The sequence below is a fragment of the Protopterus annectens genome, chromosome 5.part1, assembly GCF_019279795.1.
Source record: "Protopterus annectens isolate FY-2018-M chromosome 5.part1, PAN1.0, whole genome shotgun sequence".
NCBI classification, from domain to species: Eukaryota; Metazoa; Chordata; order Ceratodontiformes; family Protopteridae; genus Protopterus; species Protopterus annectens.
The window spans coordinates 518,197,043-518,216,830 of NC_056736.1; the positions used below are offsets into that span (position 1 = coordinate 518,197,043).

General features: G+C 39.6%; 1 protein-coding gene across 1 annotated transcript in view; it reads right to left on the reverse strand.

The window, feature by feature from the left end:
- SIM2 (SIM bHLH transcription factor 2) overlaps positions 1–19,788 on the reverse strand; it is a 1,026,265-nt gene that overhangs the window by 611,046 nt on the left and 395,431 nt on the right. Inside the window, exon 2 of the mRNA XM_044073136.1 lies at positions 6,207–6,289. Coding sequence (XP_043929071.1) covers positions 6,207–6,289 — 83 coding nt within the window. The remainder of the gene's footprint in view (positions 1–6,206; positions 6,290–19,788) is intronic.

A 19,788-nucleotide genomic window follows, 5' to 3' on the forward strand; every position in this document is an offset into this window, starting at 1 on the left:
TTAAGTTTACCTTTGGGCTGTTTTCAAACCATAGGCCACTTACACACATTTAGGACCATGCACACATGCATGTGTTCTTTGATTTATCTTCCTGATTGTATTAAATTATATTCTTAGTATAATACAACACCACTTGTTAGAGTATATTTTAAATTTGTTTTGAACATTTTTCCAGTAAGCAATGAAACAAAATGTATCAACCAATATTGGCAAAACTGCCCATTTCAGAACATTTCAACCACAAAAGGCCCCTCACACTTCTTTCATTGCAATCCACCAGTGTCAGTAAATTTGCACAATATCTGCAGAAATAAAAGTCATCTGAATAATTCCACATTAAAGAGATCTGTAAATAATGAAGAGGCTGCTACTAGCAAACAACTTTAGATTTCAGCGTTTCATCTACGAAGTCAGTGCCTGATGCCCTTGAAGAATAAATTGCCCTATGCTACATTAAAAATAGTAAGCTGCTAAATTTGTAATGGAATATCATGGGTGGAAAACAACAAAAGGTTCATAATTACAAAGGAGGACACACTCAGAACTGCAGCACCCCACCCTTAAACTACAGCACATTATTAACACCACAGACATCTGCATCAAGAGCAAGCTTGCTAAATGTTGTGCTACTAACACTTAGAAAATCTCTAGCACAAACAGTAATGACCATTTCCTACACAAAACAGTTGTACATTGAAAACAGACCTAGCATGAGCAGCAGTAAACTTCTCTTCCCTTGAAACTTACAATTCCTTGAAAATGCATTAAAGCTAATAGTCTGGTAGTTGGTGTAGAGGATTCGGGCTCTTGTCCCCTGTAACTAAGGTGCAGGGTTTGAGCCTGGTTAAATTAATTAACCTCTCAGTCATAACTAGGGCATTATACACACTCCACTTACCTCGTTGCTGCTCGCTAGCCTTATTTGTCTGGAAAGAAATGTAAGTTTGTCATCCAGTGGGCCCAAGGTGGCTGCCTTGATTGCCTACTGCTGGATCCGGTTCTGTGTGTGGCTCATTTTACATGAACTAGATTCACTGTAAAGTGCATTGGTGGATACAGTGGACTACATATTTGCTTTAACACTTAAAGATCAGGATCTCAAAAAAAGGAAATTCCATTTTCAGGAGATGAAATCTGGGAATTTATATGCAAAATTAAAATGGATTATATGTACCAAATGGTCAACAAAGCAATGTGATAGTATTATAAGTAATAAGTATGAGAAGAAATACATGTTGTAGTGAATGAGTGCTGTGTCCTAAAATGCCACATTCTGTGAAAAATCACAGTTTTTTCCAATTAACAGACAGCCCAGATTTGTGATTTACCAGTATTGTTGCCTCTTGAAATGGAAAAATCAGTGTCCCTGATCAGGATACATCAGTGTGGAGAAATAGTAGTGTGTAGGGGGGAGGGCTGGGGATGCACATGCGTGGGTATGTAGAGTTTTTTTCATTTGGGGAAGTGGAGATCCGTGGTACTGGGGATGTCCGTGACTCCTTGCAGCAATACTGGACAACAGCACTGTGCTTGCATGAACCTGAGACATTCTTCAGAAGTATGCATCCCATTGGGAGAACATAATGCATTTTTCATAAGAATGCTCCCTCCTTGGACAGTTTCACGTTTTTTTTCCTAAGTATGTACCCCAGAAATGCATATGGTTGGTCTGTGTGTATTACTTTCTGGGAAAACTGCAGTGCATAACTCTACTGCTTATTGTATAATGAAGGATAGCAGACACAGTCAAGAAAGCTAAAATATGTCTTCCTTATCACATACTTTCATAACAGACAGGCAGCAATGATTACTATGGCCCTGGATCCGCCTATCTCCCTGGATCAGAAGGGACCATATGTTCCAGTTATCATGTGTTTCACATTATTACAATCATTGTGTCACTGATTTTGCATTACATTCCCCAAGGGGCATCAAGGATGAGTCCAAATATGGTGTGCTTATTGTACACATTGCCGATGCCCTGTGCTCAACAACTTATATGCCTTACTGTAGTGGCACTTTTCCAACACAAAGTTTGTGAGGCATTCTGCCTTGGGGAAATTTTGGCCCAGGTCCCTTATTTGCCAAATGTTGATGTCATTGAGAGTCCAGTGGTATTTGCTCCAGATATGCCAGACTCTTCCTGGCATGTGATTAAGTAGAACTCTTTTCTGCTTACATACTCAAGACTTTTTGGTCCTGAGTGGGAGATAATTCCTACAGAAGTGCAGACTATTGTGTCTGTAGTCACCATCAGACTTGTCAATATGGTGATGTTTCTTGTCTGCATGGTGCTGTGACATTCATAGGGGCATTGTGGAAAGTTAGAATGTTAGAAGTTTGCCTTTGTGCTACATCACACGTATCAAGATGGTACACAGTGTCCTAGATGCAGATACTTAAATTCCAGCACATGATTGTTGAGAGTCTAAGAATTTAGAGCAATACCTTCAGCTAAATAATTTTATTTCTACTCTCTGTATACAGCCTGGTTGGATTGAAAATGGTGGAGTCCCCAGCCATAGGTTGCCTTTGATTGTCAATTCTGGATATTAAAGAGACATCATCCTTATCACCAGTAGACTGCTGAAATGTCCTGCAGCTTGAATGTAGAGTACTGGATCCATCTTCATTTCTGCTAGGATGAGCAACTGCCATTGATAAGCAGCTTTTGACCTGTAGACCAAAAACCAGTGCCCAAAGCAAGCATAGAAAACAACTCCTGTTCATAATACGGTGTCCCTGTTTTGATAAATCCCCCAATGATAGGGGTCTCTGGTGGTCTACTGGGTAGGATTCTACACTCTCACTGCTACAGTTTGGGTTCAATTCCTCATCAAGGAAGCTTCAATGCATTTTTGGAAGGGAGTGGCATAATACTTAAGGTATTTACGTTACAGAAACAAGGTGTAGGGTTTGACTCTCACTGTTGAGAGAGAAATTAGCTAGGCTTAAAATGGCCCACAACAACAGCTAGCCTAATATTTACCTATGAAACTATTTAATGAGTTCCTATGTGGTGAGTTGAGATAACGCTCTGGTCTTTTTTGGGGGATGGGGGTGTTGACATAATGGTTAAAATCTTAACATTATAGATACAAGGCACAGAGTTAAATTCTGACCTCTTGTTATTGACTAGGCATGTAACTGTCTGCAAACCCATAACCTAATATAAACATATAAACTTGAATCTGTGACAGAGAAATATAGCAATCATAGATATGGTGAAAATAGCAGATTACCAACTACTGACGTACCGCTCTTAAAATGAGCTTAGTAAATCAGCACTTTGCTCTGTTTGGCACATGCAGGTAGCCATAAACTGTTTTTGCAAGGGAAAGGGATTGTTTTTTCCAGTGGTTTATGACTATGGAAGTAGTAGAGAATGTAATGCAGGAGAACTTGCTCCTTGCAAAAGCAGCCTAAAGTTATGGGTAGATACTAAATTGAAAACAATGGCAGATCACTCATTTAATTCTGGTGAACTGCACTTCAGCAGTCTGGAGTTCCACTATTTGCACTATTTGCCACAAACTACAGCCACGCATCTAGTTCTTGAAAGTATGCAAGGATGTACATATACACCTGTAAACCAGCAGAGGAAGAGTATGCTTATCAGTTGTTGTTGTATCTTTCAGCTTTTCCCGGTTAGGGGTCGCCACAGTGGAACTCTGGTCCACTAATGATTGGCAGTAGATTTTTATGTAGTGAGTTGCCGGCCCTAACGTACAACCTTCAACGAAGGTACACCCATTCATGCATGTCTCCACACAGAAGACGCTTTCGCTGAGAATCAACCAGGACAATGTCTTACTGTGAGGCGACAACGCTACCGCAGCACCACCACCGCCGCTATACTATCTGAAATTCAAAACCAAAACACCACCACAACCACTGGATACATCAGAGACTTCTAAAGCCAAATGAAATGCATCAAATAGCATCAAATACTTTTATTACACTTTCATCAACCAGACTTCTTCAGAATAAAATCACATAAGCAATAACCCCTCCTTTTATACACCATCAAACAATAAAACAATCAACTAATTAAGACTCTTAAAGTGCTACAATAACATGAATGTATTCTAAGAATAAAATACACAAACAAATGCATATAAAAAATTCATTAAATGTTCGTTAAATATTACACTTCTGTATGTTTAATCTTTTATCTTTCAAAAAGCATTTTATGTTAATATTGTCATTTAACCCTTTGTTGTGTCTTTCGGCTTTTCCAGGTTAGGGGTCGCCACAGCGGAACTCCGGTCTGCTAATGATTGGTAGTTGATTTTTACGTACCGAGTTACCAGCCCTGATGCACAACCTTCAACGAAGGTACGCCCATTCACGCATGTCTCCACGCAGAAAATGCTCTAGCTGAGAATCGAACCAGACAGCATCTTACTGTGAGGTGACAATGCTAATGCAGCACCACCACTGCGGGTATTGTCATTTAACCCTACTATCTGAAATTCCCAGACAGACAGACAGATAGCAAAGCTGCTACATATAGTAGAACTGGGTGGTGCATAACTACTGCATAACACTGAAGGGTAAAGGAAACAATACATACTCACAAGAGATCTCATAAGATCATAGTATGGACCAAAAAGGACAAATAACTGGAAGCAAAGCAAATGGAAGTACCAAATCCATATTCTGAACTGCTTCAGTGGTAGAATAAAGGTATGAAGCCCATCATTTCAAAGTTCTGTTATTGATGTCTATGTATTTGGCTTTCTTTTGTTTTTATTTAGTAGTTAGAGTTTTAAGGTCTTAATTCACAGTAAGCAACATAATTTAAGGTGTGTGGTACAGATTTTTGGTGAACTGTAGTTTACTTTAAACATCATTAGCTTATGTCACTATCTGTGAAGCCACAACCACCCAAGAAGGGGTAGACACTTGGTGTAAGTCTGATATAGCACAGACATTAGGGTTTCTGTACGCACAAGGGTGAAAGTGAGGTCTTTAAAAGTCAAAAATGAATTGCATGTTTCCTGGCAGTCTATTATTCTACATTAAATTAAACATGGTCAGGCAAAGGATGAGAACAGACTACATTAAAATGAAAAGACAGAAACCGGTAAAGGAAATCAAAATAATATTTCTGGCTAATACGATGGAGAGGGTAATATTTTAAAGTCAATATATTTTGTGTGTCAGTGTTAGTTCATGCTCATTTGTTCAAAAGTATGCCTGCAGTAGTGTTACTCTAGTACTTACATAAGTATAGCAATGTAGTAGCTTTACCCTAGTACTTAATGAATATAGTAATGGGATGAAAAATGAATGAATCGGTTAGTAAGCCACTGACAGCGTCAGTCCTGCAAAAAAGGTCATTATTCACATTTACTCCTACATAACAAACAAGAGCAATTCTGTACATTTATAGTGTTTTATAATAATGTTTTTTTCCATTCATTTCACAACTGCCATTTCTGGACTGCTCTGCTATGAAAATTCCCAACCGCAGCTCTGCAAATTTATACTGTATCTACATTCTCATAGTCTCACTGTAAATGTTCCAATATGTAAGGAATTTTCCTGTGAAACTTAATAGCCACAACCTCTCTCAGGGGCAGATTATATAAGGACTACAGGAAAAATAATGGAGATGATGATATTTTGTCATTCATCGGGGTTTGCTACTTCTCATTATACAATGGTTGTCTTAAAAATTCTGCAAGATGGACACATCCATGCTTGAATATGGGTATAAATGTGCATTATAATTTGAAGGTATCCTCTATATCACTCCTTCCTTCTCTGTACTATTACAACAACCAGCATACAGGAAATGTAGATGGTAGAGTTCTTGCAGAGTTCTTAATCCAATAAGAATTGGAAAGTGGACATAGACCTTTGTGATATTTGGCCTTCTTTCCACCTCTTGTAGGTGCTCTGTAAGATTATATCCTTGCATTCAGCAGATGGTCCTCTGATTCTCCACTGGTAACACTGCGGCCACTTTGCCATCAATCCATTGCTTTTATTTTGACACAAAAGAGTGTATTTTAAAATGCAGACATCTTAGTGCAAACTTTTAACAACAAGGCAATGATTAGACTAACTTCATTATCACTTTTGGAAGGCTGTTAACTTGTTTTCTTCAACCTAATACAATGACTGAAGAAATATGCCATTAACATGACATCTAAATAAGACTCAAGTAACAGAACAAATACCAAAGAGCTGATTACCTGCAGTAAATGGGAGCCCAACTCCTTTGCTACATTGTCCATTGGGCTTGTTCGGCTTGGTTGTCCCCAGGCATCTCCTAAACCTGAAAGAAATGTGACAGATTCAGTTGATAACTATCTTTGATAACTGAAGAATTATTAATTTCAAGCTCAAAATTATACTAAAAATTTTAGATGAAAAAAGAGAAAAGCATATAACATTTTCTCTCTTTCTCTGTGTGTGCGTGTACATCTCTATCTATCTATCTATCTATCTATCTATCTATCTATCTATCTATCTATCTATCTATCTGTCTATCTACCTATATGATTACATGACACTTTATCAAACTAGATAAACATCAGTACAAACCACACTGATGTCAGCAGTTTGAAATAGAACAAAAACAAGACATTGTAAAAAAGGAAACAAATAGTTTTCTTTTCTGATCACTGAACTCAAAACCTAAGAATACCCCAGACTAATTTTGTCTGAACAGTGATGCTGTTAGGGAATGGGGTTTTCATACGTTAATATGTAGGGTTAGGGTTAGGAGCAAGGGAAAGTCAGGAGTTGGGTTAGGGTTAGCATGCATGAGTATGGTACTCAGGGAGCTTCAACCCCCTGACTCACCTTACTCATGACTGCTAACCCTAACCCTATCCCCAAATCCTGAAATACACTTACTATCCACTATATTAATTACTGTAACAAGATAAGCATCTGACTTGAGACAGACTTCACCTTTCTCATAAAAGAAGTAACTTTAGCTTACACCAAAGAAGCAGTTAAATTATTTTGCTTGGCTGTCATTGTCACACAAGACATTAGTGCAAAATAAAATTAAAAAAGTAGATAAATATCTACTTTTAGTGATTTCATCTGCATGGGAATTGCAGTTGTTTGCCTGCTGTAGCACTAGCTGATGTAGTCTCCAGATGTCTAACAATGACAAGATAGCTTGTCTGAAGTGTTTTCATATCATACTCCTGGTGTGGTAATCATTGTGCTTCATGCGTACCTACAGGAAAACATACTCCTGGTGTGGTAATTATTGTGCTCCTTGCCTACTTACAGGAAAACATACTCCTGGCATGGTAATCATCATGTTCCTTGCATATTTAAGGAAAGTGCAGCTTAATCCCCAGAGATTTCTTCTTATTTTGCAGACCAGACCAGTTTAAAACTGAGAGTTTATAGAAAGCTCATAGTGGACAGCAAAACTTCCATAGTAAAGATAATTTTTTTCCCTTTAGTTGCAGACTTAATGACTAAATCATTTGTTTATTCATTCATTCTGTGACTGCTAGCTTAATCCAGTTCAGAGTTGAGAGTGAGCCTATTCCATAGGTTCATAGGTAAGTACTAGGCTAGCTGCCCTTGTGGGCCATTTTAAGCCTAGATAATTTCCCTTTTTGTACTCAAAATAACCTATCCCATTTGGTTATAAATTGGCCTTACCCATCCCACGGCCAATAATTATATATCACCTCTAATGAGAATTACTGGGAGCAAACAGTACATAATATGAAGGGACCCATGCATGGGATAAAGCATTTAGGAACTGCCTCTGTCTATTAGTAGTACGGGGGCAGTCTTGGGGTAAAGTTCCTGTTTCCCATCCATAATTCTAAGTTGTGCTTGAATATGGACAGGGTTGAACTTTTTTTTTTATGTGGATGAGAAGTCTGTTCTTTGTGAGATATACCTGTACCTCCAAACCATTCTGCTGATGTTTCAGATGAGGATAGAGATGGGTATTTCTAATGCCATTTAACTTGCTGACGTGCAGTAAAACCATTAGTAATGGGTTGGGGATGCCTTGTATGCCAGACACAGGTTACCTTTTAACAGTCTATAGGATACTGAGTAAAGTGTCAGTGTCAGTGTTTTGAGTCAGTCCATGTAGGACATACTGTTTAAGGCTTGTATCCTTTTATATATCTGTGGGCATTCCACTTGTTGCATGCATCTGAACAAATACATGTTAAAGGGGGCATTATATTCAATGACTGGCCTAAAGAAGGCTGAGTAAAAGGGCACAAGGACATCCCTAGATCTAGACACAATCTCTTTGTTTATAAGCTTTGCAAAATAGAAGGACTTTCTTATAAAAACAGACAAATGTACTTGAAAAATGTATTAAAAAACAATTACTAGACTATCTCCTTCAGGAAGACCTCCTATCCCCTACACAATATGGCTTCTGTCCTTCCCATAGTACTAGCACTGCCCTTCTAACCTATATAGATACTGTCAATAAAGCCAGAAATGGCAAACTAGCCTCTTCCTTACTTCTAGACTTGTCTAAAGCCTTCGAAACAGTTTGTCACAGCAAACTTCTACTTCAAATGTCCTCACAAGGTCTCTCTTAGCCCACCCTTCTGTGGTTCAAAAATTACCTGTCCAATAGGTATCAGTCAGTAAAATAGCACTCCATGCTCTCTCCTTACCTCCCAGTCACCATTGGTGTACCACAAGTCTCTATCCTTGATCCCCTCATATTTAACATTTTCACCAACACCCTCTATACTTCCACACAACAGGCCTCCCTAATACAATACGAAGATGATTCAACTCTCATTTGCACATCTGACAACATGGTGCACCTGCAAAAAAAATACTCAGAAAGCTTTAACAGCCACTGAAACATGGCTTTGTAACTCAGAACTCATACTCAACCCAAAAAAGACCAAGCTACTAATTTTTCCCCAAATCTCTCTCTCATGAAAAAACAACATTTAAGGTCCTCTTTCTTAATACTGCAACCATTGAAGTCACTTCTCATAGTAAACTATTACTTTACAGAGCCAAAAATGTTCTCACTGATGCAATTAAAACTACACTTGTCACTACTTATATTCTCCTCACCCTTCTTTATGGCAGTCTCATCCTTACTAACCTCCAAGCTTCACAAAAATTAAAACTTGAACAATGCTATAACAAAGTTGCTAAATTTGCAGCAATACTCCTTTCAGAATCCACCAATGCATAGCACTGAAAAACCTAAATTGGTTAGAACCGTCACATCAACTAACATATAAACAACTTCTTACCACCTATAAAATCATCCAGCGTCCGTCTGCTTGTCCAACACTAAAAACATTCTACACTGCTATGTTCCCAGTTGGTCACTGAGATCTAGTGACCTAAAACGCCTGTCTACAAACCTAGCAAATCTGCTGGGCATTGTCTGTACTTGTACATGTTGCTAAGGCCTGGAATGCCTTACCTGTATCCATCAGGTCTATACCCTCCCTCCCATCTTTCAAAACCACTCTGAAAGACTTCCTAGCTAAAATCTGTCTCTGTTCTTTCTCAAAATCAGGATAAACTATATCCCTAAATGTGACCAAGTACCTTTTCATTTCTTATACCTCCTTACTTTCCCTTCTTCACTTACTTCCTTACTGCTATCCAATTCTCTTCCTTGACTTTCTCTCTAAATATATCATAAGCCTGTTTTTTCCTCACTTCATATTGCAATTCCTATTTGTATTAGACCGGCTTAGCTTTAATTTTTCTACAAACTGTCTAAAATTTCTTTACATAGTAAATGACTGTCATATACTTTATATTGATTCTTAACCAATATAATTATGTCTAATTTGTTAAAATTATTTAAACTGCAGATGTTTTTGTTTCATTTTTCAAAAATGTAACATTATTGTTTTTAAAATGTTTTGTAATAATTTGGAGCTTTTCTCCCTGGGCATCTGCTAAAAATGGGCTTCTACCCAGTCAGACTTTCCCGGTAATCAAATGTTAATAAATAAATAAATAAAATAAATAAACATGCAGGTCAAAATTTAGGTCACTGCCCACATAAGTTCCCAAATCCTGAACTACTAGGTCAACTCTTAGGGACATATTGTCATTCCAATTGTGTATTTTATCCATTTGGAATTATGTAGTCCAACACACAAGGCAGAAAAAATAATCTTGAACAAGGAACCTGCACATTGTGAGACACGCACACACACACACACACACACACACACACACACATGCACATGCATGCAATACACACACACACACACACACACACACACACACACACACACACACACACACACACACACACACACACACACACACACACACACACACACACACACACACATGTGTTTGGGGATCACCATTTCACTTAATGGCATCTATATTTGATGTATCATCAATTCACCTATAACATATTTTTTCTGGATGTGAAAAGACACTTGAGCAGCCAGTGAAAATTCACATAGGTTCATAGGTAGATACTAGGCTATCTGCCCTAGGGCATTTATAAGCCTAGCCAGAGTGTATCTGGCTTCTGCCTCCCTATTAGATTAGCCTACTGTGCCTCTGTAAATTAGGTCACAGAAGGTACCCTTTTAAGATTAGTTTACTGTGCCTCTGTCTAGCAGGGACACAGGAGAGATCCCACATCCACGCATCCAAATTTTGCTTGAAGTGGGTCAGCGAGGGGCTATGTCTAACATGAATTGGGATTCTATTCCAGAGTGAGGGGAGCCTCTGGAAAATGAATCTGTCCCTCCAGCATGTCCTATTTATTTTTGTGCTGAGGTTTAGGTCCCCAGAGCGTGTAGCTCTAAGGGACTTGGATTTTTTGAGGTGGAGCATGTCCATTAATTCTGGGTTTGACATGGCTTTGTACGTCAGGCATAGATCGCCTCTGACTAGGTGGTAAGCAACTGAGTAGAGCTGGAGTTTCTTTAGTCGAGCTGCATAGGACATCTGTTTGTAGCCCATGATTTTCTTGGTGAGGAACTTTTGGGGTCTCTCCAGTTGCTGCAGGTGTCGGGTAAGGTACATCCCAAAAGGGGCATTGTATTCAATTATGGGCCTGATGAGGGGCACAATGACCTCTCTTGATCTAGATGCGAACCCTTTCGTGATAAGGTGGGCTATACAGAAGGTCTTTCTAACCACTTTGGCAACGTGATTATCAAAGGAGAGAGTACTATCTACGTTGGTCCCCAAATCTCTAATTACTTCTTCTAATGGATTACCACCTATGTGGTAATTTGTGGGCACCTTGTTTTTCCCAAAGGGGATGACTATGCACTTTTTAGCATTCAGCTTGAGGCCATGGTTCTGGCACCAAGCATCCGTCTCTGTGAGACTCTTTTGGAGGATTCTTGTGTCAGCTTTTGCAGTCATCTGCGAACTTTGTCAGCCATAATCCCCCCGTGTTAGCCTGAATCTCAGAGAAGTATATACCGAACAAGAGAGGTCCCAGAACTGAGCCCTGTGGGACACCACTTGTAACTGGTTTGGATTCAGACATGGCACCTGCGATTCTGACCATGTGGGTTCTATCTCTGAGCCAGTTTGCAACCCATCTTGTGATATAGGGTTGATATTTAAGCTGGTAAGCTTATTTATGATGCCAGTGGGGTATTGTGTCAAGGCTTTGAGAGGTCCAGGTAGGCTGTGTGGACGACCTTGCCCTCATCTATGGCTTTGGTAACTGTTTCAAAGAAATCAACTAGGTTTAAGAGGCAAGATCTGCCCTTAACAAAGCTGAATTGGGTAGGGTCCAGTGTCTGGAGGCTCCCAATGTCTTTGTTTATGAGTTCCATGATCATAGCTTTACAGACCAGACTAGTGGCATCACCTTTGTGAGTGGGACCACCTGTGTACGTACGCCATTTCTTTGGTATATCCTGTAGTAAGGCTAAGTTTGAATAGTGACTTAATGTAAGGGCTCAGTTCTTCTTGGAGCTCATGTAAGACACAGCCTGAGACACCGTCCGGTCCCATAGATGCTGTGTTTTTTGCTTTGGAGAGGGAAGCTTTCACCTGTGCATCTGTGATGTCAGGGAGGTTACATTCAGTTGGGATAGGTGTTTGCTCCTTTGGGGGGGAAGGGGGGGGGGTTTGTGCTGAATCTGCCTGCCAGGATGTTGGCTATGTCTGTAGGTTTGGTATATTTTGTACCATTATGCAACAATTCAGAGAATATCTGGGAGTTTCTGCCCATGTTTCTGACATAACTAAAGAAGGCCTTGTGATTATCTTTAGTGTCTAGGGCAATTTTTCTTGCCTTTGATGATTTTATGAGGGATCGAAGTTTCTTGCTAATACTGATCAGAGATGCCTTCCCTTTTTGGGATTTTGCTCTGTCATGTAGTAGCTTCCTCCTTCTGTTGTATAGCTTATTTATGGCCGGGGTCCACCAGACCGGTCTCCTGTTTTTGGAGGAGTGAGTCTTGGTTTTATTTGGAATAGCACGATCCATGCATTCCTGCAGGTGCTCATAGAATGCATTTGTAAAGGATTCTGCGGATTGGGCTGTATTATCCTCTGTCCCAGGGGCTTTGAAGGATTCCACCTCAGTCTTGAGAAGTGCAAAGTTGGCTTTGGAGAAATTCTTTACAGTGATTTCCTTGGCTGGGGGTGGGGACGGGATATGGATGTCCAGAGAAATTTGTTTATGGTCTGATCTTACCAATGAGGGGTTTACCTCTGGTGTGGAACATATTGTCCCCATGTTGGTGATGACCAGGTCCAATATGTTGTTCCCTCTTGCGGGAGTGGTGACCAGTTGTTCCATTGCGTTAGAGTTTATAAATTTAAGGAACCATTGGGTGAGGGTGTTTGGGCTTGAGTAGTTTTCCCAGTCAATGTTTGGATAGTTGAAGTCACCCAATAACATAGTGTTTGGAGAGACCTTCATATTCTCCAGTGTTCTTAGGAATGCTAAGTGGGGTTCCTGTAATAGGGAGGGTGTTCTGTAGCAGGCTACAAACTGAAAGGCAGTTTTGCCCGCTGTTAGTTGCACATGGATGGTTTCTGATGCTTCGTGCAGTGCCTCTAACCTGGAGGTGTAGGTATCTTTGATGAATATAGATACTCCCCCTCCTATTGTGCTTCAGTCCATGTTTTGGGGCCGAAACGCATGGTATGAGTTATAACCTGGTAGTGCTGTGGTGCTCTCAGGAGCCTTGAACCAGGTTTCTGTTACTGCACAGGCATCGCTTTTCTCCATACTGAGGAGAGTCTCAAGTGTGTGCATCTTGAGGTTTAGACTTCTGGCATTGAGTAGCATTACCTTTAGTTTTTTTATCTTTGGGTTATCTATGGAGGTGGGTTTATCCTTTGAGCCTTGCCTAAAAAAGGCACTATGGGGGTGGCAAGAGCCTTGGCCAGTATACGAAAGCCTAAGGGTGACAGGTGCAAGCTGTCCCTAGTGAAGCAACGTGGCTTGTCGAGCATGTCATCCCAGGCTGACAGACACTGGATCCCCTTTGAATGACACCAATACTTTAGCCAATTGTTGAAACTGATCATTTTGTCTTTATACTGTGGCATCATTCTTGGTGAGGGCAAGATGCTACTCAAGGTCAGGGACATACCAGCCTGGGCTACATGGTCAGAGAGCTCCTGTATGTCTCTTTTCATGTAGTCCAGGGAGGTACGTCTCAGGTCATTCACACATAAACAAAGTAAGGAAATTTAGACTCCATAAAGAAAGTACCCAAGCCAATAAGTGAACCATAGAGCCAAATGCTGTGAAGTGGTAGCAGTAAGCACCTAAGACTTACAGCCTTGGACTTGCAGTCAATTTTTCATTGTACTTATGGAATCTTGCTGTGCGGCTGCCTGCGATATTACTTCGGTGTCTGAACGCCATTCACCAAATGTCCAACTAGTCTTTGTGCAGACAAACCACCACCAATACCTTATGAATCCAATGAATGTATGCAGCCAGTGTATCAATAGGAATACACTACACATCATGTGATCAGGAGGACAACTGCTATTCCCAATATACTGCCTATCCAGCTGTTAGCAAATACCCCAGTCATATTTCAGTGCCATTTTACAAGGTACTCCTTAAGTTAATTTTGACCTTGTGCACTCCCTTAATATCTCCACTGCAGCAGATGGACCCTGGAATACATGGGCATACTCCTGTAGACATTCTGCGCACAGGTATAGCCACACATCTCAACCTCATATGGCTGGACTTCTGAACAAAGCCAAAAGTAATGGGGTGACAAAGGCCTAAAATCTGTGACAGATTTTAAATCTTGCTCTTATCAACTTAGAAAGTTTCTAGAATAACAGGTTTTGCATTAACATGCATTTTTGAAGGATATGAAATCTGAAACTCAAATATTTGTCATTATTTAGTGAGACAGTTATTTAAAGCAGCCATTTCTCCTCTGAAGTTAGAAGGTCTGACACTTTTAGCAGTGTGTCTAAAATCTAAAAACCCAAATACTTGTGTGGGGTACTTTTGTCCAGTTGGCATATAAGGCAGCTGCGTGTGTTATTATCCATATGAGCCCACTTGTCGGGGAGACCTTAACATCTGAAGATAATTAGTACTTCTTTTCCACAGCTCCAACAGGTACCACTGTTTCATTACCTCCTTTCCCTTTGCATAAGCATGAGATGCCAAATTTGAATTTTTTTGAAATTAATAAAATGCACAGGGTATAAAGCTACCCATGTTTTATTTATTGGTCCAGACTGGGTGATCGATATCCAAATTGAACAAGAGGAACCACTGTTGTCGATCATTTTCAGTGGCATCTGGCCTATAGTCATCAATGGTATTATAAAGTAGAGACAGTAATTTGGGTATAGTGGTGTGGTGTGATAGCTTCCAACCTATCAACATGGCTAGATTATTGCCAGCTTTGGAACTGACTCCTTACTGAAGGTAAGTAACTGCAAATATTGCCCTGAAGAAATATTGTCTTTATTACATTTCAATTGTCACTCTACAAATGACAAATGTTTAGAGTCCTCTTTGGAGAAGAAATCTAGCCAAAATAACATATCCCCATCAATCCAGCACTGATGGGAAATATGCCTTTCTTTTATAGCAACGTGGTTATTAGCTCATATCCTATCACAGTGATTCACAGAACCTCCTAAGAATTTTCTTAGGGTCAGCCTTTTACATATTCTGTCTTCCAAGTCATCAGAACCCTATACTTCCCCACATTCCCTTGAGGAGAAGGCAAGGTTTTTTTTTTCATCAGGTGAAGGCAAGGTTTTGAGCATGAATGTGATAAAGTACTAGAATAGCCCATAAGGATCTGGGGTATATTCCAGCCATGGTAAAGTGTGTCAAATCTGCAGCCTGGGCATATCTCTTCAAATCAGGTAGTCTTAATTTCCAGGTCCCTTCAAGGTCATAAGCTTTGTCTAGCTTGCAAATCATGCCAATTGTCCCATATAAAACTTATGAGCATTTTTTTGAGAGTTTGGAGAAGATGTATAAGCAGTAAAAGAATTCATCAGACAAAAACAAGAAATTTTGTTCATAACAACATACACACTGATGAGATCTTCGCTATCAATGGACGTTTTTATTTGGATCAAGCATTAATTTTATCCTGATAGAAGTCAATCAAAGAGCAGAGATTTTCTGTGGACAAATTGCTGAAGTTTTAGGTGTTTTTGATATATGAATAGACACATATCAAGCAGCACTAAATTCCAGATCCCACAATGATATCCTTCACCTTCAGACATTGAGGATTCAACAGTAAACAAGACAATATTATTATAGTTTACCGTTAGCCCTGACAGAGCTTCAAATTCTTGGAAAACCTGGAGCACTTCTAATATATGTATATGGGGGGTTAACCAGCTAGTGGGTATATTCATCTATTAACCAGGTATCTTTTATGGTTCAGTTGTTCATAAATGGAATGCCTCAATAAGAATAAATCTACTTCAGATAAAGGCTTAGTGCTTCTACTACTAAGACAAAAAGAAGCAGGCATAGCCGACATCCCTGTCTAGATCACCTAGAAAGTTAAAAAGAGTTGGGGCACATACTGATGGTAATGACCTGGGCCATGGAGCCTACACCATCTTAGAAAATTCTTAGGTAAGCCAAAGGATTGCAGAGCCAGCAACAAAAAAGTTTTACTGCAACGAGTCAAAAGCTTTATTACAATCAACAAATAATGCAGTTATTGGTTTGCCATTGAGTTAGTTGTTCTTTTGAGTAGCATACAAAAGCCGGAATAAGTCTGGGATGGCATGACTGCTTGAAATAAAATATTGTTGGCTATCACTAATAAGATGTGATATTCATTTCTCTAACCTGACCACTAGCAGCTTAGTCAGTATATTAATTTCCACTGGCATCAAGGAGATGAATCTTAAATTTTCGGGCTCTAAGGGATCTTTCCCTTATTTTGGAAAAGTATTTATTTATCCCCTCGGGCATGCTAACATAATTCTCCTTTTGACAATCTCTCATTAAACAGAGCAAGTATGGTCAATATTAATTCTTTAGTCCTGGTTTTAAATAAATCAATCAAACTCCATTTGTCCCTAATGCTTTGCCCATTTGCAATGAGTGTACCACTTGCCCTATTTCTACTAAAGTGAGAAGCCGATCTACAGTAAGTGACCAATTTGTTGCAGCATAATGGTTGACCAGGTCATTTTCTTTTAGAAGGCATCCTATTTATTTGCTGAAGTTTCTAATGACTGTAGTTTAAGTTATGATAAAATGAAGCTATGGTTACATTTATAGCTTGGACAGTGTATATAATGGAACCCTTTTGATCCCATAACTCTAAGATAGAGAATGCTTGCTTCTATTTCCTGAGTTGTTGCAAGAGGCATTTGGAGCAATTTATTTGTCTTAACCAGTGCAATAACTTTATCTGCTCCCAATTGTGATGTTGGAGAGTGTACCTGAACCCTTTAATCTCCCTTTTGAGTCTTTCCATCACCCCATGTAGAACTTGAGTAGCACAGGCTGTTCCCACATACTGTTTCATTATTTGATTTATTCTGTTTTTGGCATTAATTACGTTGGTGCATAATTTGGTATATTTCATTTCCCACAAATGCAGAATGCAATCAAGCAGACTTCTCTTAAATGTGATTCATACTTGACAGACAATGGCAGAAACTCCTGCCAGAAGCTGTCGATCCAATAACTAAGGTCCCTCATACTTTGGTTCCTAGTTATGAGTGCGTTGGTTTTGACTTTGAAAGGTGTGCATGCCCAGTATCGCCATAATGCTTCTGGGGTTAATACCATAGAATTTACCCCTCTCTCCCAAGTGAGGCTTTACTAACAAAAAGACCAGTCTACTAGCCAACCCAGTTTGTGGTACGAGAGAAGTAAAGTATTTAGTGGTTTGGTTGAAAGCACACCAAATGTTGACTAGATAATTTTCTTTCATCCAGCCCTGAATTAAAATATTGTCCTTCTTAAGTCTAGATTTTCCTACCAGAATACTCTCCTTTGTGTGATTGCTGACCACATTAAAATATCTCCCAGTTAAGACTGATAAGTAATGTCCACCCAGCTTGATTATGGCATTGTGGGAAACATTAATTGGAATTAAGTATTATATGATCCTGACCTTTTCTTACCTTAACAGTCACCTCCCTATCTGTATTGTCAACAATTAATTTATCATTAATCTAACATAATGCATGACTAACCATGATTCCCCAAACACACACACACACACACACACACACACACACACACACACACACACACACACACACACACACACACACACACACACACACACACACACACACTCTTAGGTATCACTACTATGAGCAGTGATGAACTAAACTTTCCAAGAGCAAAATCTGTGTAAAACATTGGTTCACTTAAGTTTGGTTTCTTGGAGACAAGTTACCTGCATTTTAAGGTGGTATAGCTGTTGTAATACACAACCCAGTTTAATATTTTGAATTTAAGCCCCTGGCATTCCATGTGAGGACTTTACACAATCCAGAAAAGTGCATCCATAAAACGCTAGTAAAGTAACTGTGAGACAGCTTTATATGCAAAGTAGTACTGTAACTATAGTTGTTATGAAAAATGCTCAGACCTAGCTTGTCTATACACCCAGTAGAGGCCCCAAGATTCTTGATTAGATCCTCACAAACACGGGGAACTTAGCATGCACCTTAGTGTTACATCCTCACTTGTCAAGTCAGATCATAAAACTGTCTTCTTTGAAATCAAACTAAAACCAGTCACCACATCCAACTGTAGCACACACAGAGATTATTCCAAAGAAAACAGCACTCAGGCAAAGTTTCAAAAACCCAAACTACGTGAGCACTGTTGCTTATGTGGAATTGTCCACAGAAACCCTATACCACCATGTAAGTTACTGCATCAAGGCAGCTCTACCCATTGGAAATAAGCACAGGACTAGCTTAAAGAACAAACCACTGTGGTGGAATCCCAGTATCAACAAGTTATATAACAAATGCAAAAAAAAAAACATTGACAAGTAATGGCAATGTCCGTAATCTCAACGGCTGTTCTCAATAATGTGCAAAGCTAATTGTGAATGTAGCCACCAACATGGATCCAGAAGATGTAGAAAATCCACTTATTGACATATTCAGCTCAAATTACATTGCCTCCTCACCCCAGTCACCTTTAAAGAAATAACACTGAATGTAACCCCTCCCCAGCCATCATTAGGGAACAGGTCCTAAATGCACTCTCTAAGGACCAGAACACCATGTGGATTGTGACCAATAATATCCCCGGATGCCTCCTAGATAGCCTAAAACATGAAATATCAGGATCACTGGAGTCACTGTTTAACAAGAGCCTCCAGTGAGGCTTTATGCCACGCAACTATAGAACTGCAACTGTCATCCCTCTGCATAAGGGCCGGGCTTCTACTGAACTACAGACCCATTGACTAGCCTCACATGTAAAGCCATGGAAAGAATTATCATGGAAATGATTAATAATGACTTTGAAAACCTCAAGACACTGGACCTTACCCAGTTTGATTTTGTCAAGGGAAGGTCATGCCTACACAGTCTGTCTGGTAGACTTCCTCGAGAAAGTCACGAAACCAATAGATGAAGGCAAAATGATGCATACTGCCTATCTTGATCTCAGGGTATTTGAAACAATACTCCACTCGGACATTGTAAACAAACTCACATAATTAAGCATGAATCCCTATGTTACATACTGGATTGCTCTCAGGTAGGACCCAGGAAGGTAGGATAGGGGAGTCCACCTCCACAAAGAGACCAGTCACTAGTGGAGTTCCTCATGGCTTAAGGCTGGATCCAAAGCCAGAACCAGCACTAGGCAACCTAGGCAGTTGCCTAGGGCCCACTGGCTTGGGGGGCACTGGAGGCTGTCACAATGTTTAGTTTTTAAATAAACAATTAAAAATAAAACAAAAAAAAACTTTTTTTGCATCCATACATTTTTTTTTCTTGAAGGACATACTCTTTGTGCATACACACATCATATGTCTTTAGTATGACACATGCACAGCAACACGGTTGGAACCAGAGTGTTTGTGTGAAATGCCCTAGCTAGGGATGGCAGGTTAGTTAATTAAGTTAGTTAATTAACCCACTTACTCTAAAACAATGTATCCTGGCTACAAGAAACAAGAGCCTTAATCCTCTGTTCTAACTACCAGCCAGAGTTAATTTGTGCTGAAATGGGTAACTTTGTATTTTATTGGTTAATTTTGTTTCACTGCTTAATGGAAAAAAATCATCAAAATTACAGTGGGTGCATTTTCAAGTTATGTGAGTTTCTGTGCATTTCTTGTTGCTCATTCTAAACAAATGGCTGTCAGTGTATGTGCAACA